The sequence below is a fragment of the Herpailurus yagouaroundi genome, unplaced genomic scaffold, assembly GCF_014898765.1.
Source record: "Herpailurus yagouaroundi ecotype Mexico unplaced genomic scaffold, PumYag 190, whole genome shotgun sequence".
NCBI lineage: Eukaryota > Metazoa > Chordata > Mammalia > Carnivora > Felidae > Herpailurus > Herpailurus yagouaroundi.
In genome coordinates, this window is record NW_024412421.1 from 2,842,717 (window position 1) to 2,868,439 (window position 25,723).

General features: G+C 44.6%; 1 protein-coding gene across 2 annotated transcripts in view; it reads right to left on the minus strand.

Annotated features, from left to right (window-relative positions):
* Positions 1 to 4,738: 4,738 nt before the first annotated feature.
* Positions 4,739 to 25,723, minus strand: part of N4BP1 (NEDD4 binding protein 1) — a 51,169-nt gene continuing 30,184 nt past the window's right edge. Inside the window, exons 3-7 of one of the 2 annotated variants that reach the window (XM_040497954.1) lie at positions 18,117 to 18,247; positions 16,492 to 16,588; positions 13,265 to 13,372; positions 11,144 to 11,251; positions 4,739 to 9,492 (exon numbers count right to left, since the gene is read on the minus strand). In XM_040497954.1, the coding sequence (XP_040353888.1) occupies positions 9,135 to 9,492; positions 11,144 to 11,251; positions 13,265 to 13,372; positions 16,492 to 16,588; positions 18,117 to 18,247 (802 nt within the window). In that variant the 3' untranslated portion in view covers positions 4,739 to 9,134. The remainder of the gene's footprint in view (positions 9,493 to 11,143; positions 11,252 to 13,264; positions 13,373 to 16,491; positions 16,589 to 18,116; positions 18,248 to 25,723) is intronic. The other variant, XM_040497955.1, reaches the window with a different exon arrangement.

The following is a 25,723-nucleotide window of genomic DNA, read 5'->3' on the forward strand; positions in this document are numbered from 1 at the left end:
GGGCATGTTATCCTGAAAACTGCACACAATCTTCAAAGAAAAGAAAAAAAATTTTCTTGAAAAGCCATGCACAAGTGGTTTTTGTAGATTTGCTTTCCAGGGGTCCCACCTGGGTCCCCTCGTCAGGGGCCAGCTGGTGAAGCCCTGGAGGACATTCTGGAAATGCCAATGGCCATGGGCTCCCTGAACCAGGTATCACCCACAGGGGGCCTGCAACCCGGCCTTTCTGCTCTTTCTCTTTCTACGTCCTGGTCTGCCCTGCACAGGAGGAAGAAGGTGAGTGGAACCTTCCTACAGCCTTTTCAAAGTCAAGGCTGTGGTTACCTTGGTGGTGGTGGGGAGGTCTCTGGAGGGCTGAAAAGTTCTGTTTCTCCAGCTAGGTACTGGCGATGTGGTGCACTCGGTTCAGTGAGCTGCCTATTTATGATTTGCATATTGTTCTGTACGTCAGCTAGCCCACACTAATTAATACAGGCCTTACCAGATGGAAGCTTATGACAGGTATTGTCTTACAAAATCCAGTTACGATAGGGGAAACTGAGGCTCAGAAGAGTTAAGGAACTCTCTTGAGTGGAGGTAATACAGTAAGTCATGATTATGGATAAATCTTTGCTTCCCCAAACCCAACCTGACTTTTCCCCAAAGAGGAACAAATGTGTTTTCCTGATACTGGGGAAGTGCATGGAATTCTGGTCCCAGGTGATAGGACTGATTGGTCCCTTGGGTCCTGGCTCAAGTCCAGACCACCACGTCTACAGAGGCCATCTCTGTGGTGGAGGAGAACCTCTTCCTACCAGCTATGCCCAGTGCCTTCTCAGGGCCAGGAATCTGGGATCAAGGAACCACGTGACTCCAGCAGTCACTCTCCACCATCCCTGCCTCAATGGAACGTTCCTGGGTACATGGTGCTCAGGCCGGTCCTCCATGCCAATGCTCCTGGTCTGGGGCTGCACCTGCACATGTCAGACAACTAGAAAGCACTCTTCCAGGGAGGCAGTAGAGAGAACCAGCGCTGGAATAAGATCTAATACTATCTTGCCTCACCTAATGGCTGATGTTTGTGGGAACCCAGGCCAGCGGCCTCTGTACACACTGTGAATAGTTCTCCCGGGTTGGACAAGTCCTGTCCTTGACAGTGTGTGCTGACCCCTCTGGACTGCCAGGCCCTGTCTGGGCTGTGTTGGACAGTGACTGGGGTATTTGGGGGTATGTGTGATGGGCATCGTGAAGGCACTGTGTGTGGGGTATTTGGGGGTATGTGTGATGGGCATCGTGAAGAAACTTGCACGCTCAGTGGGTGCCAGGTGCACCCCTCCCTTCGTTCTCCTTCAAAACTGTCCTGGGATGTAATCAGAGCCAGCTTCTGCCAGCAAGTGGACATACAGCTGGGCTGAGGGTGGGGGAAAATCAAGGTCAGACCCAGAAACAGGAGGGTCCTGCCTTTGTGGTGTCTTGGGTTTGAAAAACACCAAAGGTAAGATGAGGCCTTGAGGAGGAAGAATTACGAGACCTGTGTACAGTGTAAGGGGCACTGACGGGTCTTCAGCACACGTTCATAACATTGGAGGGGGTGGTGTCAGGAAAGGGAAGAACTCTCCCAGGGGTCAGGCTGTTACTTAGGATTTCATCCTGGTGGCAACAACTCTCTGGTGAGGTGTTGGTTTGCAACGAGGGCACACGGGGGCACTTGGGGAATTATGGAACTTCTTATCTCGGTAGTCTGGGGTGTGGCCTGGGCACAAGACTTTTAGAAGCTCTCCCTACAGGTGATTCGAATGTGCAGCCAGGGCTGCAAACCACCGGCTCCAGGCATCATCACTTCTATTCAGGTTGAGTAGCCTTGAGGTTGAGTAGCCTTGTGAAGGTCACACAGTAGGAAGTGCCAGAACAGGCCCCTGGCCCTCAAGGCCAGGGCTGGATCAGAAAGGGGGCCATCTGGTGGTGCGTGGGTGACTCAGTTGGTTAAGCATCTGACTTTGGCTCAGGTCAGTGAGTTTGAGCCCTGAGTCGGGGTCTGTGCTGACAGCTCAGAGCCTGGAGACTGCTTTGGATTCTGTGCCTCTCTCTCTGTTCCTCCCCCATTCATGCTCTCTCTCAAAAATAGACATTAAAAAACAAATAAACAAACAAAAAAACAAAAGAAAAGGGGCCATCTGGCCGTTCCCTTCCCCCCAGCACTGTGCCCTGCACACAGCAGCCACTCAAGGACCGCTGGTGAACAGGGCAGATGGAGGAATCACACAGGGGTGGGAAGCAGAAGCAGGCAGAGAAGGATGTGGGTGTCAGGGGCTCCTGCTCCACCCCCACCCCATACTGGCTGGGCGGCAGGTCCCTTAGCCCTAGGAGACCTGCGGGGAGGAAGCATGGCTCCCCGCCCATCCTGGAGAGACAGTGGCATGTGCAGGGTTGGCAAGGGGAGGGGCTGGCTAGTGTGGAGAGACTCTGGTCTGGGGAAGGCATGGGAGCCCAGCAGCATCCACAGCTCCTTGCTGGTGACTGACGGAGGGCTTCTTCCTGCGGCCTGTTTTGGTGGATGAAATCCTAGAAGGACACCACAGCCAGACAGGCCGGCAGACAAACACATTCTCTTCAGGGTGGCCTCCTCTCTGGGAAGGGACTGGGAAGGGCAGGGCCTGCTCAGGCTGACCCCAGACTGGGTTTCAGGCTGAGGCCCAGCAGGGCTCCCTGGGGCCCTGGTGGGGATGAGAAGGAAAGCCCAGTGGGAGGGGACAGAGTCCAGTGGGAGGGGCCAATTCAAGATGTCCCGAGGCCCCTGGGCCAGCACTGGCTGTGGGCACCTTTGCCCTGATCCTGGAAAACTCTGCTTGCCAATGACCGTCACCCATCTGGAGCCACAGACGTCAGAGGACAGGAACTGGAGCTGTGAAAAATGCTGCTGCTTTCAAAAACTATCACAGGTCCTTTTACTGACCTGCATCTCCTAAATGAAATGGAAGGTGGGTAGGACGCACCCATGAGCTCACTCTGGACAGTGCTGGTCAGCTTTTCCTTTTTAAAACTCTGCTCTCAGCACCCTCCCTCAGGACCAGCGCTGGACATGGGCCCACTGCGCAGGAAGGTGGGAGGCAGAAGCTTCCTTCCACAGCCTCTCTGCTAGGCAGACTGACAATCTTGACCCAGGTCACAGCCTGATTCTGTTCACTGGGTGGGGGCAGGGCGTCCATCTCAAGAGCCATTCTGGCTGCCACATCACCTCTGGGGAAGGTGCAATGGCCTGTTGTTCAAATCCTGAATCCCGGACACGCTGACCTGGAGAACTGTGAAATCTCTTGCTAGCCCTGTGCTCCAGCTCCCCCCCTCCCCCAGAGGCCCCAGAGGGTCGTGAGGGCCACAAGACAGAACGAGGCATGGTGAGCGCAGGGTCTGCCTTCTCATGCACTCTGTGGCCAGGCACAGTTCTGCCCACTTCCCTCTCTTCCCTCCTCGTGGGGACAGTGGAAGGGTCCTCCTGGGTGCCTTTTAGCAGCAGTGCCCTCTCTAGGTCACAGCTGGGTGTCCATGGCCCTGTGGAGGCTCCAAGGAAGTCCGGTCCACACTCCTAGTGAGTCGGCAGGGACAAAAGAGCATTCAGAATCTGGAAGATGGGCTCTCTGAGCAACTGGAGACAAGCTCTTGGACCTCTCTTAGGAGATGTGGGACAAACTGTAAGGGTGTGAACACTATGGGTGCCCTAGAGGGGTTGCTGCCCATCAGAGCCACAGTCTTAGCAGTCACTGAATGGGGCCGTGTCAGGCACTGTCCTGGACGCTTCCCGGGTCTGAATACACCTATTCTCACAATGCCCCTGGAGTAGGAAGCATGATTCCATCACGCCTGTTTTACCCAGGGGACATGGAAGGGTACGGGAGGGCTAACTCTGGACACGCCTAGTCTCTGCCCAGCTGGGGAACTGAGCAAAGAAATTCATGTCAGGGAATTTTTCAGACAGCCTCAAGAGGAAGTGGGGATGCTGAAGAGGAAAAGCAGCAGCAGGAAACAGCCTGCTTGAAGGTGGGGGGTGGAGCTCTCTTGGAGGTTGAAGGAAGGGAAAGTTTCAAGTAAGTCAGGACCTGTCAGCCTCTTACCATTTTCTGATGGGGGTGAACACTCCCAAAGTTCACTTTGCACCAGTCTTCGGGATCTTTCTAAAGGTATGAGAAGCCTCTCCCATTTAATCTGCTGAGTGTAGGGGCAGTGGTAACTATTTTACTCAAGACTCTGGACTTTAAGGGCCATAAATCCAACTTGAAATTAAGCAAAGGGAGGTGCATTAGAATAATGGGGCATCTCGACATCTGAGGAAGGGCATGGGTGCCACCAGGCTCCTATGACAACAGGAACCTGGCACTCCCGCCCCAGGAATCTTGGGTCTACGAGAGACAGATTCCCCCATGGCAGGAAGTGGCCTCTAACAGATCTGGGCGTGAAATTCCTTGGATCCACCAGCAGAGGGGAGAAGACCAAGGAGTGGCTTTAACTGGACTCGCTTGGGCCAGGTGTCTGCCCCTGGCCAGGCTGCGGGCAGGAAGTCAGAGCACACTGCTTGGCTCGGCTTGTCCACAGCTCAGCCCTGGACTGCATGGTGTGTTGGGGCCTTGAAGAGAAGGGGAAAGCCAGGCAGACACCCCATCTGCAGTAGACCGCAGCATAGTGGTGGGTTCCCGGGTGCAAACGTGGACAATGTGACTTCTTAAGGTTTTATCGGCTGCCGGACACCACAATCAAGAAGGCAATGTCGTCCAGTTCAGTTGAGCAGACGTTTATTGAGCACCTATTAAGTGCAAGGCACTGTGCTAGGTGCCATGGGAAATACAAAGAGTGAACATAGACGGTCCCTGCCCGCGAGGAGCTCACAGTCTAGAAAGGGAGGTGAGACACAGTACACAATCAGCTGTAATGATACCGGCCAGTGCGGCAGGTGCCAAAAGCGAGACACAAGCGCCGTGGGTCACAGAGTGCCACAGGGTTGTTTCTGGCCAGAAGCACAGGCAAGGGCAAAAAGAGAAGGCAGGAGACTGGGTCATTGAGGGGGAAGCCATTTGGGAGAAAGGGCATCTCTAGCAGAGAAAAAGAGGTGCACACAGAGGCAGGAGCCCACAGGAAACTGAGGAAACGTATGTGGGCTGCAGTGAGCATCTGGGGAAGGGCTATTCAAAGTGGGCAGTCACACGTGGCCACGAGGACAGCACGGATACTACGCTCAGGGAGGGCTGAGCTTGGTGCTCTGGCGAAGAGGCACTGAAGATCACTGAATAGGATGGTTTGTGACCAGCAATGCATTTCTGGAAGATAAATCTGGGAGCATGCTGGGGTCTGGGAGGGTGGGGTGGGCTGACTGATCAGGGGCTGCCTGAGAGCATGAGAGAATGACTGGTGGGCACTGGCAGGACAAGGACAAGGTGGATGAGGGAACGCTGTGGCAGGGTGGGGTGGGAAAGGACAGCAAGGAACAGAAGCAGGCTGAGGGTCTGGGGAGTGAGTCTGAGGATGTCACAGGGTTTCCAGTCATGCTAGAAACGCATTTCTGAATGGCAGGCCTAGAGGTGGGACTGGAAGTCACTGCCCAGAGGGGACATGTGGAGGCAGGGAAGTTAGGGAGGGAGGAAGGAAGCTGGAGTTAATGACCATTAAGGGTGAGTATAGTTTCTCACAACGTGGTCCCTGGACAGCCTGTGTGGGAAACACCCAAGGAGCTTGCTGATGTCTCCAATTTCTGGGCTTTACTCCAGGGCCACTGAATAAAGAGCCCTGGGGGTTGTGCCTAGTAATCCGCATTTTTAGCAAGAGCCGCCCTCCCCCTCACAAGTCCATGGCTGGTCTGAAGCTTGACTACCTGTCAAGAAAGAAAAGGGTCTCGAGGACTGGCCTTTAGGTAAAAGAATAGAAAAGAATGAGGAACATTTGGGAGGCAAATCTCAGAAAAGGAGGAAAGTAAGGGCCACAATGACAAGTATTCTGGTCACTGAGGGTGGACACGAAGATTAAGTACTGAGAAAAGGTCTCTACTTCGGCAATTACTGGTCCCTGATGACTTCTCCTAGACTATTTCAGGCAGTGGGTGGGATGAAGGTCAAGTTTGCAAATAAGGAAGTGAAGAGTGGGAAGGTGAGGGAGAGCAGCAATGCACGGAGAGGATTCTTAGGGGAAATCGGGTGATTTTACTACAGGAGCCAAGCTGTAATAATGCAGAATGATGGGGAGGTAGATAATGAAGAAACAAATGGCAGGAGTCAGTGACTGACCAAACAGACCACAGTGAGGAGAGGAGAGGGACATGGGAAGGAAGGACAGGGAGGACCTGGGAGTGCTGGTGGACAGCTGGAAGCTGAGGGAGAATGGTGCCAAGGCCCAAATTCAGGGGGCCCTGTGCCTGGGGCATCTCCTGTGGTGGGGGAGGGTGCTAGGAGCAATCACAGAGAGCACAGCTTTCTCTGTGACTCATACTCCACATGTGCCACGACAAACCTAAGCAAGACCCCGTCCCTCCTCTCAGAGACCAAAAGCTGCAACAGGCCTGAGTCCCCAGCAACACCTCCACACCATAGCTGAGTCTGCCAGACAAAGCTGACCTGTCATCCGGGATGGCTGAGACGCCTTCCCAGTTTTCTAGCCAGCAGCCTACTGGGTCTCAAACACAGGGTACTTGACAGAAAGGTCAAACAAGGCTTTCTTCTCCCAGAGCGGGGAGCCGGGGCCTGGGAAGAATGCAGGCCTGGGAATCATCCCACATCACCATCTACTTATTCTCTGACCCCGGACAACCTCTCTGAGGACCAGATGCCAGTGTACCAAATAAGGTGCATCCTTGCCAGGCCACCTCCTTCACAGGAATGCTGGGAAATACAGGACGCAGACGCACCACACTCTGTAACCCCCTGAGGAGTTACAAAATGATGATGCATTGCTGACACTGCCAAGGTGGCTCAAAAATCCACTGCTGGGGGCAGACCATCGAGAGACATTTGAGTAGCATCAACACTGAGCTTAATATTAAGAGAAGGCTGAAGGACTTTTTTTAATGGTCTGCAAATTGAGTTTTTAAATACTAAATTTAACTAAAGCTGATGATTTTCAGAAAGAACTGTGACTTATGTTTGATGTTGTAATTTCTCAAAGGAAGTAATTAACCCACTTAGTCTCCTGCATCCTTCCTTCCCACGCCCAGAAAGAGGAAAGGGGCAGGTAGAGCCCTCAGAAACAATACTAAGAATACAGAGGCTTACATGATACAAAGCTCAAAGGTCAAGTCACGTCTAGAGCCTAGGAAACTCTGGAACCCCAGGCCTAGCCAGCCCCACCCGGCATCAGTGGAGGCTTAGTCCCCTTTCAGGAAGACCTGTGTGGCTAAGTCTCAGCCATCAAGGCTTACCCCCGGGTCCTTTTCTCAACATTAGAGAAATACTGGATTGGCAACACTGTCAGACCAAACCTCAACCCAGAAGGTCAGAGTAACTATGAGACAGCCCTAGCCCTCACACGTCTGCCACACTTTTACAAACCACCAGTTCTGAAGATGAGGCACAAGGGCTGTGACTGAGTCACTTCCCGGCCACCTCAAGTCTCCAACCACAACTGGGTGGGTGACTCTGGCAACCTACCCCCAAAAGGCAGTGGACAACCAGTTCCTCGTCAGGAAGCATCTTAAAGGCATCGGGGAGAAAACATGATTGAAGTGTAAGTCCAGCCACCTGGAGGACTCTGGATTCATCCCTGGAGGGATACAGAGGTCAAACACACCTGGAGGGAGCCTCCTGGGGAGTCACTAGCTCTGCTCATGGCCAAAAAAGTCCCTTCACTATGAAAAACAAACCAGCACTGAGTCCTCAGCAGCTGTTTCTGGGGGCTGGGAGAGACGTGACCCACAGGGCAGATAAAAAACTGACCGTGAGCAGCCTGGGAAGAGAACAGGTATAAAATACAAAGCCCTTTGAAAGTCCAGAGGACAGTAAAGATGTTAAGAATAATTATCCAGGAAAAGAACTTCACTGACACAGAATTTGAACAACACTGAAAACACAATACTAAGATACCAATTCTGAGATAGACTCACTCACAGGAAGGGCAGTTTAGAAGAACACTAAAAAGACAAACACCGGAAAAATAAATAAGGGGCTCTGAGCCCTCATGGCAGCTACTAATGCTATTTATTGGCTTAGGGTCATTCTTGAGAATAGAAAACCACTTTTGGCAAAGCTGTATAAACTTCACATGGGTTGTATCTCCCATGATGTGGACACAAAATTACTGTTAACGATGGGGCTCTTTGTTAAATTTCTTCACATCCCACTATTATTTTCAGAGGCTAAGACATGACTTCTAGAGTCAGGTCAGGTATAGCGAGGCCTCAGCCTGGTGAGCATGTCAGAGCACTGGACAAGGAGTCTGGTCCCTGCCCAGCTGCTCTACGGCTGTGGACCTGGGCATGTGCAGACATGAGCACACTGAGCCTCAGTTCCCTCTTCTTCAGGGTGGGAGGGGAAGTAGGGTGGGATTACATGAGTTCTGAAGTTTCTTCTTGCCCTGACATTCTGGGAGCGTAACTGTGCCCTGGTCATTAACAATGGCTAGGCACAGGTGCCATCTAGTGGCACCACCTGCCCACTCTCACAAATGGCTCCAACAAAAGACCCACAGAGCAAACCCAACTCCTACGACTCTAATTCCAGAGGTGAGGGCAGAGGAGACCGGGAGGGATGAGCACACTTCATGTTAGTGGACGTTACATAGTCATCTCAAGAAAATATACTTTAAGAGGTCTTGCTTTCCCTAAGAAAGCAACTCTTTTTTTTTTTTATTTATTTAGAAAGGCTACTCATATCCATTTGTCAATATTTTCAGCTTTAAGGAAAATAGTTTAAAAAACATAAAAATGTAAATACACTCAAGAGTAACTGCTATTAAACAGTTCTGAACAGGCAGAAAATGTACTTTCCTTTTACAGAAAATGTTAAATCTGTAATAGCAGCATAATTTATATATAGAAAAAGCTGGTTTTGAAAACCCAGATTTTTTTATACACAAAACATCTGTTTTCTTTTCTATATACTACAATAGCATTTCCACTGGGAAATCGGGTCTCTTCACATTATGTCGCTTCCTGCTGCCACGTGCAGACACTAGCTCCAGTGTGGCCTTCAGTCCAACACCATGGCAGACAGTGCGTTCAGGTCTTTCATGTATGGGTGGGCCACCAATATCTGGTCGATTTTCAGTCTCTGCTCGGAGTCAGGGAAGATCTTCAGAAGTGCTTCCCTCAGCTCGCTGGTTTCTGCAGGAGACCTCTGTGCTGGCATGGGCACGTTCTGCTGCATACTGGGAAGGTTCGACAGAACTGGGAAGCGGGGCTGCTGAGGGAGCCAGTGGCTAGGTGGGGCACCCTGAATCCGGGCTGGAGGCTGGTGGCTGGTGCTGGCTGCCTGGGCCCCAGGGACTCTGAAGCTGGCGTCAAATATGCCCACATTTGGCAAGGCATTGAGCAGGGGCTGCATATCTCTGTGAATGGAATGAGTCTGGTGAGTCAGGCTGTAAGATAAATGAGAGACCTGCTGCTGACCTTGGGGCCGTGCTGCTCCATGACTTCTGAAGGCAAGCTGCCTACAGAGGGGTCCACAGGGATGACAACTGCACCATCTCCAGACCAGTCATGATGGGAAATGACAGCTCATCATGAGCTACACCACCCTCCTAGGTTTGCAGCTGCAAGAATGGACCCCAGCCAACTGTTGGCTCTAAGCCAGGATGTGCCAGAATCACCTGAGAGCTTTCAAAAGACACAGACAACAGGGTCTTACTCTTCTGGAGACTAATTCTGTGTGGGGCCCTGGTTGATAGGGATTAGAAAAAGGGACTCCTTTAGGCAGAGGCAGCCACTACGGATACCTGTTGCCCCCCCCTCCGCCCTCACCAGTCTGGGCGAGGTGTTGGTGCCCACAACCTATACACTCATGGGTATGTGTGAGTGTGTGTAAAGGGCATCTGTCTTTTTAAAGAAGTTTCCCAGGTGACTTGGGCTTGCAGCTGAGAAATGGGGCTGGCCGAACACTTTTTCCAATTTCAAAAGCTCAACTAACTTCAAAAGTTAGTTCCTTGGTGAGTGGAGTTATTATTAACTCCTCGCTCAATTTGTTAACACATTGTAAAGAGTGATTAAGTGCACGGGCAGGGCAGACCCTGCTGCCAGGCTGCTGAGGTGAAGAAGGAGCCAGAGAACTCTCTTTCCCATTAAGCCTGACCCGCAGGCCTTGATGCTTGCACACAGGTGCCAGATCTTAAATGCCCAGTGGAGATGCACTGACACCCAGCAGATGTTAAAATGGCTGCCATTCTCTGAGCGTAGGCAGAGAAGCAGAACCTTTGGGAACTAAGCCCTCATTCTATGTAATAAAATCCAAAGGCTCAGAAGAGAAATGATTCCTAAGACCCAGGGAGCTGAAACTGCACTCGTCTCCTCTGTGGAAGATACCTCTGTGTGAACTACCCCAAATCCAAATCTAGAATCCCCAAGGGATCTGGTTATAAATAAAAAAGATCAGCTGTCTGTCACCAGGTTATACTATCTGTCAGTTAGGCACATATGATACTTTAGTTAACAGTGTCCATTACCCAAGAATTCTGAAAACAGATATAACCACCAGCAACTTATCTTTAAAAACCCAACTAAAACAAAGAAAATGTCAACTATCAAATCAATTTCAGATCGATATGAAATACTGGCTTCTCCATTTAGTGGAGACAGAAAGTTCCCCGGGTAGTGATTCCTGAATAGTAAATAAATTAACAGGAACATCACAAATTTAAAGCAAATAACCTTGGAAAGTGAATATAAGAGGATATTCACGTATACATAATGAACCTAAGTGGCGTTTGCTCATAAGTGGCAGTCAGCAAAATCTGCTTTGTCTTTTTAGACCTATACAAAGCTTGGCTCCCCACCCTCTCCTAGGATTAAAACCAAAGGACCATAAATGAAGACATGGTCTTTGGGGTGTGTGCTTGATTACCTTTCAAATATACCAGCAATAAATCTAAGGCTAATACAAAATTTAAAAGTGTTGTCTTTAGTTATTCAGAGACATCACTTACACAAAAGCACAAAGAACTGAAACAAGTTTGTAAACAGAAAACAATGTGAAAAAGCAAATACCTAAGGAAGACTTCTTTCCTAAGAAAGTCTTCTAATCGAGGTCCGCTTCTTCCCAGAGGGTCATCAGGAACCATAAATATATCCCCGACGAAGGTATACTGAAGCAATCTATAACACAGAGAATGATTACAATGTTGGAGAAAACATGAAGCTTTTATTGTTGCAGGAGCTGAGAAGAAAGTAGAAGTGTCCACCTAATTCCAAAGCAAGAGTCACCTATAAAATTGTAAGGCTGCTTACATGCCTAATGGAAAAAACAAACACATCCAAGTTAAGCCATCTGAATTTCTCTTTTGGATACAAATACAGTAAAGTAATAAACTTTTATCATTGGCCCTCACAATTCTTATCGAGACTTTCAGATTTTTATCTGGGCTTTGGAGGCAGCTTCTTCTCCTAACTTTGAAAACAAGATTTAAGACTGACTGCTTAGGACACACTGCTTAGGTGCTCAAAAAACGTTTTACTTTTGAATAGTTGTGTCTATAGGCAAACCACTGAAGATAACTTCTTAAAAAAACAAAACAGTACAGGGCGCCTGGGTGGCTCAGTTGGTTAAAGCATCTGACTCTTGATTTCAGCTCAGGTCACAATCTTGCAGTTTGTGGGATTGAGCCCTGCATTGGGCTCTGCACTGACAGCTCAGGGCCTGCTTGGGATTCTCTCTCTCCCTCTTTTTCTGCCCCTCTCCCCACTCACTCACTTTCTCTCAAAATAAAAAAACAAAAAAAAAAAAAAAAAAAAAAAAAAAAAAAAAGAGAAAGAAAAGAAAAGAAAAAAAACCCAAAACAATAGGATATCTGAACAAAGAAAATCTGAGATCTCATCATGATTTATCAAGTCTGGGGAAGATGTGATAAAGAAAAAAGGCCAAGTGCTTGTGTTTGCTGTCCAGACCTCGGTTTCTGCCTTGTTTTGTGAATTTTGAAAGCAATGGGCTGGTGTACAAACATTGAGTCCTGACTGCATTTAGACCTTCTACACACAGAGGACTGTCCAATAAATACTGACAATGAGTCTAGGGCACAGGTCCAACAGAAACATGTCCTAGAAGATTAATGGCTTGTTAACTGTGCCTAGAAGGTCAAAGACCAATTCTCAGTTCAGCTCTCAACAACAGCTTTCCAACACCATGTGGGTCAAAATACATACAGTAATTAACTCACACCTGGGTATTTATAGCAAAGGATTATTTTCTAAAATCCTCTAACGAGTTAGCAAAATAACAAATATCAGACAAGGGGCAACTATGAAACCCCAACAGAAATAAATATCTAATTGTACCTGTTATGTACTAGTTATAACACAGCCTGAGGTATGTTGATTTATGCTTTTAGATTTGTGGCATATAGGACTCATCCCTGGCACCATCAGACTACTGCCTTTTACAGAACTCAGTCAGATGATGCTTGTTAACAAGAAGTCCTGGAAGCCAGTGTTCACTGATCTTAAGGCAGGTGGACACATTCAGAACATCATCATAACTAAAAAACTTGTATCAGTGAATGCTTAACTCTTGACTCTGTTATTTTGGATGATATTCACACATGTTTTCAATATAGACGATTAAACTATGATGGTAAATGCTCAAGGAAAGCACCAGATATTGAAAAGCAGAAATACTCTTCCCACTCCTAAGAAGTGAAAACTCATCAGTATGTGGATTTTGGTCTCATCCTCTTACTGGAATCACAGCTGTCATTAAATCCAACCTTCGTATTTCATGGTTGAATCAAGTAGGGACACCCACTGAGTTGCCAAAGTCTCCCTTGGCATCAGGGCAAGGCCAAGTTAGGAGGCCATTTCTGCTCGATTACACTGTTAACAAGAGTTAACTGTGCCATAATCATGTGCCTCTTGCCTTCTGCCAGGGAACACTGATCTCTCAAAGACACTCTGCAGCCACCACAGCATGCCCATTATGTCATCCACTGGTTTTGCTGCTTCGTACTGGGAGCCCCACTTACCTAGAGGGGCCAGCCATGGTCTTGAACAGGGAGCACAGTCTTATGATACTTTGGTTTCCTATACTGCCTTCTGCAGGGCCAAGGTGTACACAAAACCAAACCAAACAATAAACAACAAAAAACACTTAACCAAAGACAAAGAAAATATTATTACCTTTTTGTAATAATTTCTCTCCAAGAGACTGACTCAGTCACAAATTCTCTGAAGTTATCATTTGTTACAATTATGCCACCAGTTTTGTCCGCTAAGTGTAGTAGAAACCTATAGTAATATAAGAGGTTAAAATGGGCAAGCAGGCATTCCTGGCTTATAGAAGCTACGCTATAAGAAAACAAAAGGATTTCCTCTTCATATGAAAATCACCAAAGAATTTAACTATGGCTAGGAAGTAGAAAAGTTAAGCCCTTGTCAGCTGAAGATCAGTCTGAAATATCAAATACCTCTGAAATTATTAGTGTGATTATAAACGAAGGTTTGATTTTCATACATTATTATCTCTTTTTAAAAATGTTCTCAACCAGGGATGCCTGGCTGGCTCAGTCAGAAGAGCATGCAACTCTTTTTTGTTTTGTTTTTTTTAAGTTTATTTATTTTGAGAGAGAGTGAGTGCAAGCGGGGAAGGAGGGAGGGAGAGGGAGAGGGAGAGGGAGGGAGAGGGAGAAAGAGAGAGAAAGAGAGAGAGAGAGAGAGAGAGAGAGAGAATCCCAAGCAGGCTCTGTGCTGTCTGTGCAGAGACTGACGTGGGGCTCGATCCCATGAACTGTGAGATCATGACCTGCGCCAAAATCAAGAGTTGGACACTTAACCAACTGAGCCATTCAGGTGCCCCAAGGCATGCAACTCTTGATCTTGGTGTGTGGAGATTACTTAAAATCTTAAAAAAAAAAAAAAAAAAAAAGATCAACCACAATTTACACATTTTTCTGGAAAAGTTGTATTATCAGAAGACCGTGGTTATCAGATGATGCACAACGACTAGAGCCGAGAATGAATTTGAGTTGACAAGCCTGTGAAATCACTAAATCACAATTTAAGTTTTAGTTGCTAGGCTAGAGTGGTCTGGTTCTAAGATTAGCTGCTTGGTACAGTCAGCCTTGCATTTTTAAAAAATAAATCCATAGGTTCACACTTGCTGCTTGGACTTTAGATGTCTAGAAGCACCATTCTGTTTAGTTCAAGTTATAGATTCACTCAGATGCCATTTATAAGTTGAAATTGTGATAACAAAGGGTAAGAAATCAGTATTGAGAATTCTATTTCACTGCTGGAGATTATTCGTGGGCAAATCTCTTAATGAGAGATTTGTGAGGACACTAATGATGAGTTTTATCCCTTAGTCACGGTGATCACATTTGTTTAAGGCAATGCAGACAAAGACAATGCAACAATAAATTAAGAGAATCACTAGAATTGAAGGTGCAAACAAATGCTTTTATTAATGATAGTGAATACTTAAAAGGAATGAAAAAACAAGTCTTGCTAGTTTCAGAGGCTTAGGACATCTTGGAAAGTAGGACTTAAAATCTTGAATTTTTTTTTTTTTTCTCAACGTTTATTTATTTTTGGGACAGAGAGAGACAGAGCATGAACGGGGGAGGGGCAGAGAGAGAGGGAGACACAGAATCGGAAACAGGCTCCAGGCTCTGAGCCATCAGCCCAGAGCCTGACGCGGGGCTCGAACTCACGGACCGCGAGATCGTGACCTGGCTGAAGTCGGACGCTTAACCGACTGCGCCACCCAGGCGCCCCAAAATCTTGAATTTATTAATGAATATCTATCAGTTATTCCTAGTGGGCATGAATGGTAAATGGTGATGTCTGCTCAGAGATATTAATATCAAGAGTAAGGCTTCGGAGTGCATGTACTAAATATATGCTATATATAGACTCATGTCCACTAAAAACCCACAATCATACAAATTAAGCAAAGGCTTATCGAGTCTGCATACTTGCATATGCCTTCAAATTCTGCAAGCGTGCAGCTGCAGAGTGTGAGAGAGGTGAAGGTTCTTCAGGAGCCCAGCAGCCTACGTGCCCCTCCACCCGAGCACTACAGGGTCTGAGCCCAGTATAACGGAGCCGGAGCAGAACATGGTCTCCCAGCACTTCCTCACCCCTACCCTGCCTCAATAAGCTATTCTCCTTTCGCTTCCTCTCACGCTGTTCCTTCACATCACCTCCGATTCTCCCCATCTGATCTGGTCTCTCATCCCAGCCTGGAGAAGGGCAAGGGGTTGTCAATGAGAAGGCCCTCTAGACCTTTTCCTGAATGAACACCTGCTGTCTTCTCAAGTCCCCTTCCCCCCTGCTGAGCCCCTCTTTTCATCTCTCACCCATCTGACTGTCATTCACTAGTTGGCGTTACAAGCCAAACACTGTCTTCAATGTGGGGAGCTATTCTGGTAGAATTCTGAGGCAAAACCACCAGGGCATTCTAAGTGCTTCAGGCCAGAAGAAAATAAAGGGGGTGTATGCAGGTGGGGAAAGAACAAGCGGCCACTACTTAGGTTTCCAGATACTAGTAGGGTTAATAGTACTGACTTCACTCCACAAGAGGACAGTTTGAAAAACTGTTTTTAATGCCACTGGTCATATTTAGGACCTTCTCTTATTCAACCACAACAAAACTCCCCTCTATTACTTATTTGTGTGCCTTCTCTTTAGATCACAAACTCCTTACAGCAGGAAATGTGTCTGAATCACGTGTGTTCCCAAAGCCCCGCTCTGTGCATTGCACTTGGTTGGTGCTCAGTAAAGCTTTTAGAAAAAAATGTAAAAGGTGCAGATTAAAGCCTGTTGTCTCCAATGCATTAACACCTGCTTTCTGAGTGACACGCCAACCGAAGAAATGCAACATACTCCTGTCACACTTAGGGTCAGCTGAGACCATCTTTCATTATGTGGAAGAAATGCTGAGGGCTCAGGCATAATGACAAAGTAAGTCACTGGCCAAAATTAACCAGGAGGAGATGGATAATGTTTGAAAAGCATCCTTGGGGTCACCACATAAGACAAGACAAACATTACTTTCAGTATGCACCAAAAAAGAGAACTCAATGTCTGCTCGCTCTTATGATTCTTGGTCGTGTTTTATTTAAGAAACATACAAACAAAAAACATTCTAACCAAACAGATTTTATGTAATGCTCTTAAACCCGTATAGCAGAAAAAACAAACAAACAAAAAAACAAAACCAAAAAAAACCCCACTGAGTATATAACCTTAATGACCATAAATACTAAAATCTTCAAACCCCTTAATCTAGTGAGTCCTCTAGGTATGTGGATCCAGGGGCACCATGAATGGTTGGTTCAGTGGAGCAGGTGGTGGGCTCCTCACCATCCCACACCCACCTCAGTAAGGAAAACAGCCTTTCGTACCTGTCATCATGAGAAGCAATTCTTTCTCCAAAGACCATCCGGGCAGGAGTTAAAGATAATATTCCAAGCTCCTGGAGCTGGGTTAAGAAGTGCTGTTCTGTTCATGGAATAAGTTGAATACACATTCAGAAAAAGGCTATCTTCCCATATGTTTAAATAAATGAAAGCACCCTCAAATGTTTCACTTGGAGAATTATGGAAAACCTTTTTTCTGCTGACTCAACAAGACTCAATTATACTAACTCATTGGGAAGAAAAAAAAATTAAGCAACACACATACTAAGGCAAATACAACATAAAAACTGACCTTAGCTATTTTTTAAATATAAAAAAGTTCAACTCATTTGCTCCTAGAATTGAGTAAACCATAATCCTACCATCAAGAACTTTTTCACAACCATATCACAAGCAGTAGGACAGGGACTGATGACGTAAGTCCCAGAGAGAGGGTGGGGTAGAGCAGGGAACATTGCTGGAGGCAGAGGCAGGGACACAGGGCTCTGCCCTATCCCAATGTAGGCCTATGTGGTCCCCCTTCCAAGAGGCTGTCAAAATATCTTTCTAGCTGGCATCTTATCCAACCTCTCTCAGTTATCTGCACATTTACTGATATTTCATGGGAGTGGGTCGCGACACAGAAGAAAAGAGGGTCAAAGCCAAATTACAGAAAATCAGTCAATGGGCAAAGAGCAGCTAAAAGCTCAGGGTCTAAGATTCCCACACCCGCATCCCCTACGATGATTACTCACCACTGGCTTAAACTGCAACATGCACACACCGTGTTTTATTTTCCTAGAAATGCACAGCACAGGAAGGCTTGCAAGACCCTTTCAAGGATCCTATTGGAAAAATGAGGCTCTGCCTCATTCCTCAAGCACTCTCTGTTAAGACAAATACGCTCTCCGAATGAGGGAAGTTGGGATACTTGAGAAATGTGTGGTCTTACCATTTCCATCTCAACAGTGACTAAGTTTCACTTCCTGTTTAAATGCTGGGTGAGCTTTGTTCCCCCTCCCTTCTCCCATCCACCTCTTGTGTCTAGGCACACCAGTGGGCTAAGCTGCCTGACACTGTGCCACCACTCCCCTATCATGAACTATAAGAATAGGTTTCTCTAGAATACTGCATGATTCACGGTAAGTTTAAACATCCTGTGTGTGGCCTGCAGTCAGCCATGCAGTATCACACAATTAACAGACATAATTTATATTAAACTATTAAAAACAGACTGTTCAGAAAACATTGTCTTTGAGGGTTTCCAAATTTATCAAGTGACCATTTTAGAAAAGACTATTTAATGAGGCAAAAGTCCAGACTAATGGAAAGACATATTTAAACTACTTTTTAGAAAGTCAGGAAAATTTTTGTGATGTATAAGGAACTCTAATATAACTTTCCACGTAAACAACTATGTTAAAACTTTCCATCCTTCCCCTAAGCACTTCTTATGCTGTAACACTCTCTTCAACTGATGTTTCACAGGGTCCAAAAGATTTACAATTTTGTTTTTCAAGCTGCTGCCACTGTAGCATGTGGCTCTGCTCTAAGGAGTATGAGTTGCCACTGTAAGCAAACTCATTAAACATCTAGAAAAGGAGAAATCTGGAAGGATCAGTTTGCCTCACCTGTGACATTAGGATCACGTCTTGTTCTCCACTGTGGGACAAATACAGTGATGTTTCTGTTGCCAAGCTTCCAAAAATATTCAACCGCAATTGCAATTCCACGACAAGAAAAGAACTTTTTCAGACCGTGGCTATAAGAAAACAAAATTTATTTCAGCTTAACGTATGTGAAATTTCACCATGAAAATGTGAAAAGGTAAACTCTATACATAACAAAAACAATGGCAATGAAATTCCCTTTACATTTTACATTCCCTTTTACATTTTTTGGCATTAAGTTCCATAGTCTGTGACCTTGCAAAGCCAAGAAAGAACCTATTGCATGAAATGTGATTCTTAATAGCTTTATGATTTTTCTTGTATTTTGTTTGGTTCATTTAATTGAATGTGATATTGAGATAGAAGGCAGCTTGAGTTTCATGGTAATACTTGTTTATTGCACTTTCTATTTTTTACTTTATTTTATTATTATTTTTAGATAAAGAGCCCATTCTAGAGAGCCCTGCCTGGTCAATGGCCTCTAAGAATATTCTATGAATTTTATTAAGAAATTTGTTGCTAAAGCAGAAGTAGACGTGATGACTCATCCAGGACATGGTCCTTACAACTTCCAAAGGCTGTGGGTAACCCTGGCTCTGGGGCTCCATACCCTTTCTAGGGAACCGTGGAACCTACTCAGTTTGCAGCTTCTAGGAAATAAGATGAGGGCAGGATTCCAGTGACACTAACTAGGGGCCATGGCAGATGATTTTGCTGAAGGAAGCAGAAAGTACTGGGAGTAGATGCAAACGAACAAGGAACTGTACAGAATATGAGTCAGTATACAATTTTCTGTAAAGGGCCAGATAAGCTTTGTAGGCCATATGGTCTCTGCTGAACTACTCAACTCTGCCAACTGCAAATGAATGAGGGTGGCTGTGTTCCCTATTTGCAAAAAACAGGTGGTGGCCAGATTTGGCCCACAGGGCACAACCCCACATTATAGTGGATTAAAAAGTGACCCCACCCAAAAATGTGGTAACAAATTTCAAAAGAAACCAGAAAAAATATTTAGTTGTGGCCTGCAGTACCTAAGTAAAAGTGGACATTTTTTTAAGTGTATTTTAAAGTCTGAAATTTTGTAGGTGGTAATCCATTTGTCTAGCCATGAATATTAGGAAAAAAATCAAAACCCCTGTGAAGCTGCAGTTTATGAAATGAGCATAACCTATGTTCACTAATCTTAACGGACACTTATATTCCAATGACAGGAAATCCAGCATCTTCAGTCCTGGCTTCTCTTCATGTCAAGTGTTTCCACGTCAAAACCACTTGGTGGATTAATTCCTTCACTTAGAAGTCCTGCCACCTTAGGTACAATGTGTTCCAAGTCAACTCCAGACTCCTAATTCCAATCCCTCCTCAAACTCCATTTAGACCCTGAAATGCAGCCACGAGGTCTTTGATCCTGCTCAGGGTTTTCAATGGCACTATCCCTCCAGAAAAACCCAGAGCATGGCTTCAAGATCCCCTCTATACCTGATCAGTCAGAAGTGATCTAGAAACCATCATGCATCACCACACTCGTTTCTGGCTGGGTAGGCTTGCTATCTCCCTCTTCCTGGGCAGTGAGGTTTTTTTTTTGTTTTTGTTTTTTGTTTTTTTGCTGCTTTCTTTGTAGACCAACTCTTAGACCTTTGCCCATTCCTTTCCTCCAACGCCCTTGGGACTCAATTCCAGACCCTCTTCTAGGAGGCCATCTCTAGAGATAGGTCCTCAATCATCCCTCTTCTTTCCTGTCTTGCTTTCCTGTACTGTACACTGGAATGACAGAATTAGGAGATAGAACAGAGTTAGATTCCTGTTAGAAAAAAGAATGAAACCCCTGAAAGACAGAGCAACTTCCCCAGGCTGCACTGCCACAGGGTGATTGTGCTGGGACTACTCAGGCTTCCTTACTCCTGGGCCAGTGCCTTCCTACCACCCCACAGTGGTACTGTCTCCAACTAAATCTGTATTCTCACAAAAGCAGGAATAGGCTAGACACACAATAAACTTCTAACACCCAGAAGAGCAGCTCAGAAACTCCTTTTAGAGGCTAACACCCACTCTCTTCTCAGTGAACCATAAATAAGAGACTACAATGACATCAGCTTTACCCAAGAAAACATAAACAAGTAAACAAACCCATTCTTGATGAAATAATTCAGTATAGTTTATCTAAAAGCATTCAAAATATGGCAAGAATGTAGCAACAGGACATCTGTTACTGGAGAAAGGCTGGAGACAATTTTTATAGATGTGATCTTTTAAAAAATATCTTTAAAAATCACTTGAGGGGGACAAAACATAAGAGACTCTTAAATACAGAGAACAAACTGAAGGCTGCTGGAGAGATTTGGGGTAGGGGGATGGGCTAAATGGGCAAGAGGCATTGTTGAGATGAGCATTGGGTATTATATGTAGGGGATAAATCACTGGATTCCACTCCTGAAATCATTATTGCACTATATGCTAACTAACTTGGATGTAAATTAAAAATTTTTTTAAATATTAAAAAAAATTCAAAGCCCAAAAATAATTATGCATGACAAAAAAAAGAAAAGACAAAAATCATTCTAATTGCTTAACAGCAAGAACAGATATAGAGTTCATGTCAACCACAGACTGAATATGAAAATCCAAAATACAACACAGCCTACTGGTTCTTAGAAAAACCAAGGGATATGTACGTTAAGTCCTGAAAAAAACAATCCTCGAGAGAAATGCATTAAAAAAGCTTGTAAAGTTTGGCTTATTCATCAGATACAAACATGTACTAATTTTTTCTCTTCCTGAAAAGCTTTTTAAAAAATTTTTTAATGTTTATTCACTTTTGAGACAAAGCCTGGGGGGAGGGGAGGGGCACAGAGAGAGGGAGACCCAGAATCCAAAGCAGGCTCCAGGCTCTGAGCTGTCAGGACAGAGCCCGAAGCAGGGCTCAAACTCACAGAATAGGAGATCATGACCTGAGCTGAAGTTGGATGCTTAACTGAGCCATCCAGGCACCCCAAAGGCTTCTTTAGATGACAACAGTAGAAAGCAGGTGGACCCCAGTTCTGTTCCACTGCGTCACTGAGGAAATGAATGAAGGGATATACGAGTAGATGTAATGTTGTGGCTCTGTAGTGGGCCCAAGCTTAGAGAAGAAGAAATGGAATTTCCAGAAACATGAGCTCTATAGTAATTCCCAAAGTGTTATCCTCAGTGATAAGATCAAATCACTTTGGATACCCTGAAAAATCTCCGGAGTAGTTTTAGGAATAAAAACAGCAGTTCGAAATTCTGGTGGAAACAGATAAATTCAGCCAGAAAACAGAACTACAGAAGAAAATTAAGTGGAGTCAAATTAGGGTCTTCAAAATAATATGGAAGATCCCTACCACTTCCCACTTCAACTCCTACAGCCCTAGGCAGAAACCACTGAGTCTCCTCACATCCCTGCGGTCAAGCCACAGGTGCTTGCTGACATGTAGACCCAGATCAACTGTCTGTTTTCACTCAAAGGGTTTATATACCATTAACTCCTCCTTTACTTCTGAAAAGGTCAAGCTCTGGGGCTCCCAGCTCCAAATGCAGAATGAGCAGATATTAGGGCCAAGAGGCCAGGGTATGCAAGAGAGATGTAAACTCCTGTCCTTGTAATTGGAAACAAGTCACATCATCCGGTTGTTTTCCCTGTTATAGGAGGCAGTAAACTGGAAGGAAGAGTGTCTCAAGAAGAGAGGAGATGGGTGACAGACACCTGGTAAAAACTCATGGCAGTGATGGAACCAGACCCAGCAGTGTGGGGGAAATAGTAAAAAAACAAAAAACAAAACAAAACAAAAAATCAAAAAAAACCCAAAACACCCTTTTGGAGTTACCCAGGGAAGAATAATTTCCTTCTATAGTTTCCACTTAATAAAAATAGCCATGAGACCCGGATATAGAAGACTACCACATGAAAAAATGGTTAAAATATATAGCTCTGGCAAGTGAAGGGGCAAACCTCACCTACATGGAAAATTAGCTGCCAAGTCAAGTCAGGTGTCCTAATGCTGAAGTTTCAGACTGACCAAGCCTGAGTGTTATCTAGCCACCACTGTGATGTCTAGCCGTGCACCGCAAACAATTTCCATTTACTCATCACATTTGACTCATTGTGACAAAGGGGAAAAACCAAGTAGAGATACGCATAATTAGCAGCATGAAGTCGGTATTTTGGAATTTCTCACAGAGTGTATGAACTGCAGACAGCACACTGGATAAACTAATAAACAAAGTCTTTGCAGAAACCGAGGGACAGCTAGGCCTGAGCTGCCTCAGAGTGGGGATCACACCAACAAATGCTATTAAGGGCTCAAATTTCTTTTTTAACTACTTCCCCAACTAGGTGGGTCAAATAAGTAAGGTTTAGTCAGCACTGCTTAAAGCAACTCAAGACTTAGGTATCCTATGTTGCCAAGGCCTGAAAATTCCAACCTCACTCTCTATGGGAGAAGACAAGGTACACAATGGCTCTGGGTGCCTATGAGCTCACATCTCCAGTATAATCTTGGACAAAATTTTTAAGCCATTTCATGTTATATAAAGAATAGATCATTTTTACCTCACAAAATTGGTGTGAATATTATGTTTTAAAAGATATAGTACCTGACACATAACAGGTGTTTCAGCCTGAAGATTCCAAATATTTGTTGAAAAATGTCTCAGTTAAAATTTAATCTAAACTGATTACTATAATAACAATCGAATAACAAGGTATAAAAGGATGGTGAAAAATCATTTAAAAAATTCTAATCTTTCCTAAGTCATTAATTCTTTCATTCAACAAAACATTACTGAGTGCTTACCATGTACTAGCACCATGGACCTGGGAGTATTTTAGTGAACAGGACATACAAATCACTTCCTTCATGGAACGTACAATCTATAATTCACACTTAATACTGAAGCGACTGATTATAAACAAGGGTTAATTTTTTCCCAACTTTTAGAAAAACCTGAGTTGAATTTCACATAACATTTAAAATAGTCATTTTATTTATTTTTAAAAAAAATTTTTTTTTTCAACGTTTATTTATTTTTGGGACAGAGAGAGACAGAGCATGAACAGGGGAGGGGCAGAGAGAGAGGAAGACACAGAATTGGAAACAGGCTCCAGGCTCTGAGCCATCAGCCCAGAGCCTGACGTGGGGCTCGAACTCACGGACCGCGAGATCGTGACCTGGCTGAAGTCGGACGCTTAACCGACTGCGCCACCCAGGCGCCCCTAAAATAGTCATTTTAAAGTGAACAATTCAGTGGCATTTAGTACATTCACAATGTTGCACAATTACCACTTATACTTTGCTCTAAAACATTTGTTATTCCAAAATAAAATCCTGTGCGCATTAAGCAATCTACCCCCAGAATAAGAGTTAATTTTAGTTACTGATATTTTCAGATCAATCTTTATCAAATTAAGTCCGACTTTTTAAGATAATACATCCTTACAAAAATGTTGCTTTTAAACTAAGACATCTGTGAATTCAAAGAAAACTGGAATCCTCCCCAAATAATCAGCTTTCAAAAGAAAAATTAATGAAAGTCTACTCATGGTTTCCCTTAGTGCACTAATTCAGTGGTTTTCAAAAGAGATGGCACTGTACCCAAGGGTGTTAGGAAATATGTGGGAGTGTTTCGGGGTGTCACAATGACGGCGGGGGTGGGGGAGCAGTACTATGGGCAAAGTAGGAGAGACTAGATATGCAAAACATCCTATCATGGATGGACTATACACAACAACTCCAATAGTGACCCCTCTGAGAAATACACTGGTTACTACTCCAAAAAGGTTTTAAAATAATGTCATTATCACTGCTCATTCTACATTAATTTGCATTTCTTAGGTCTCTGAACACCTATTTGGGAAATCTTTCCACTCATAAAAAATGAAAAAGGATTAATATTATTCACAATCATGACCTAAATTTCATATCATAATTTGGCTCAAGAAATCATCACAATGAGGAACTGGTACTGGGCTTGGACTGTGGGTGACTGAAATTGCACTTTACAATTTTACTTAGATAATGCTATGCAGCTGTGGGCCATTTGCTGGGTTTCCCCCAAAAGAACTGGCAAAAAGCAAAGTGAAATAACAACAAACAGTATTATTTAGAAATGAAGACAAGTATATTATGTATTTTTCCAGCCCATCTTCAAACTTTAACATGTGAAATTCTGGGATTTTTTTTTTTCTTCTTTTGACAGCAAAATACATCAACAATTCATTCAAAAAATAAAAAGAATCCTTATTTTAGAAAGATATTAAAGTACTTATAGATAAAATAACATATCTGACATTTACTTCAAAATTACACGGGTGAAAGGTAGTAGGTGGGGGTACAGACGAAGGGAGCCTGGCCAAGAGCTGAGAACTACTGAAGGTGGGGGAAGGACACATGGGAATCCCAAACATATCCAAAAAAGGAATCATTCTATTACCTTTTTATGTATTTGTTTGAAAATTCTAATAAAAAATTAACAAAACAAAAAATAAATACATAACAAACATAGAACTCCCAGGAAAGAGGCCACACACACATTCACCAAAATTCAGAAGAGTATTTCAACATCTTCATTCCAGTCCAGGTGCCCCTTTTCGTGAATGATAGCTACTTAAAGTGCCAAACCTTTGCAGACTTCTTCAAAATCAATGGAGTGACTGACTTTGAAAACTGCAGAGTCTTTACCTAGCAGTTGTTGAAATGGCATGATAAAGATGACCTCAGGACAGGGCAAAAGGCAATAGACTGCAGCAAGTGAAACTCAGCAGGCAGAAACCTGCACAAGGTCAAGCAGCAGATCCACAGTGGGGCAGAGACTCTTACTCAACCTCCCTCCTCTTCTTAGTCACTGTATCAAACTGCCTCTTAGAGAAGAAGCCCAATCCTGTACCGGACATACATATAAAGTCAGACTCTTCAAAGCATTCCAAGACAGGTGAGATAGAAATGATCGTTTAACTCTTTTTACTAAAAACAAATACACAAGCTTTTAGTAAGAACAGAAGACCAAAATGAAGCTCAAACTGATGAACTTCCTTAGAAAGGAAGTTGCCATCACTCTATCAACAAATTATAACAGAAGTACACTGCATCCGTTATCACTGCATCTTGGCTAGAGCCCTAGCATACTGTAGTACATAAAGTCAGAAAAATCTTTTTGGATTTAAGCTTCATCCTTGTACTCAAAAACTAATGATATTCATGGTGTTAAGAACCTAATGATTAAAAGAGAGAAAAAAAGACACCTAATGATTTAAAAGTCACTATGTTGTTTATCACTGACTAGGCAATGCAAAGTGAAAAGACAAATTTTCTATCTCCTGTCCTCAGAAATACAGGTTCAGCAGGGTGAAGCAAAGTTTACAACTCTAGAAGATGGAATAACCCAGCCTTCCAATCAGTTGTTTCGTGGTTTTTGTTTTTTTTGTTTTTTTCCAGTAAGACTATAGATCAACTAGAAAGATGCACAGGGTAGTGCCTGTAACTGCATGTAATTGTGAGACACTGCATAGGGCCCTATTTACAACTGTAACAGGACTTGCAGAGAGTGGACTT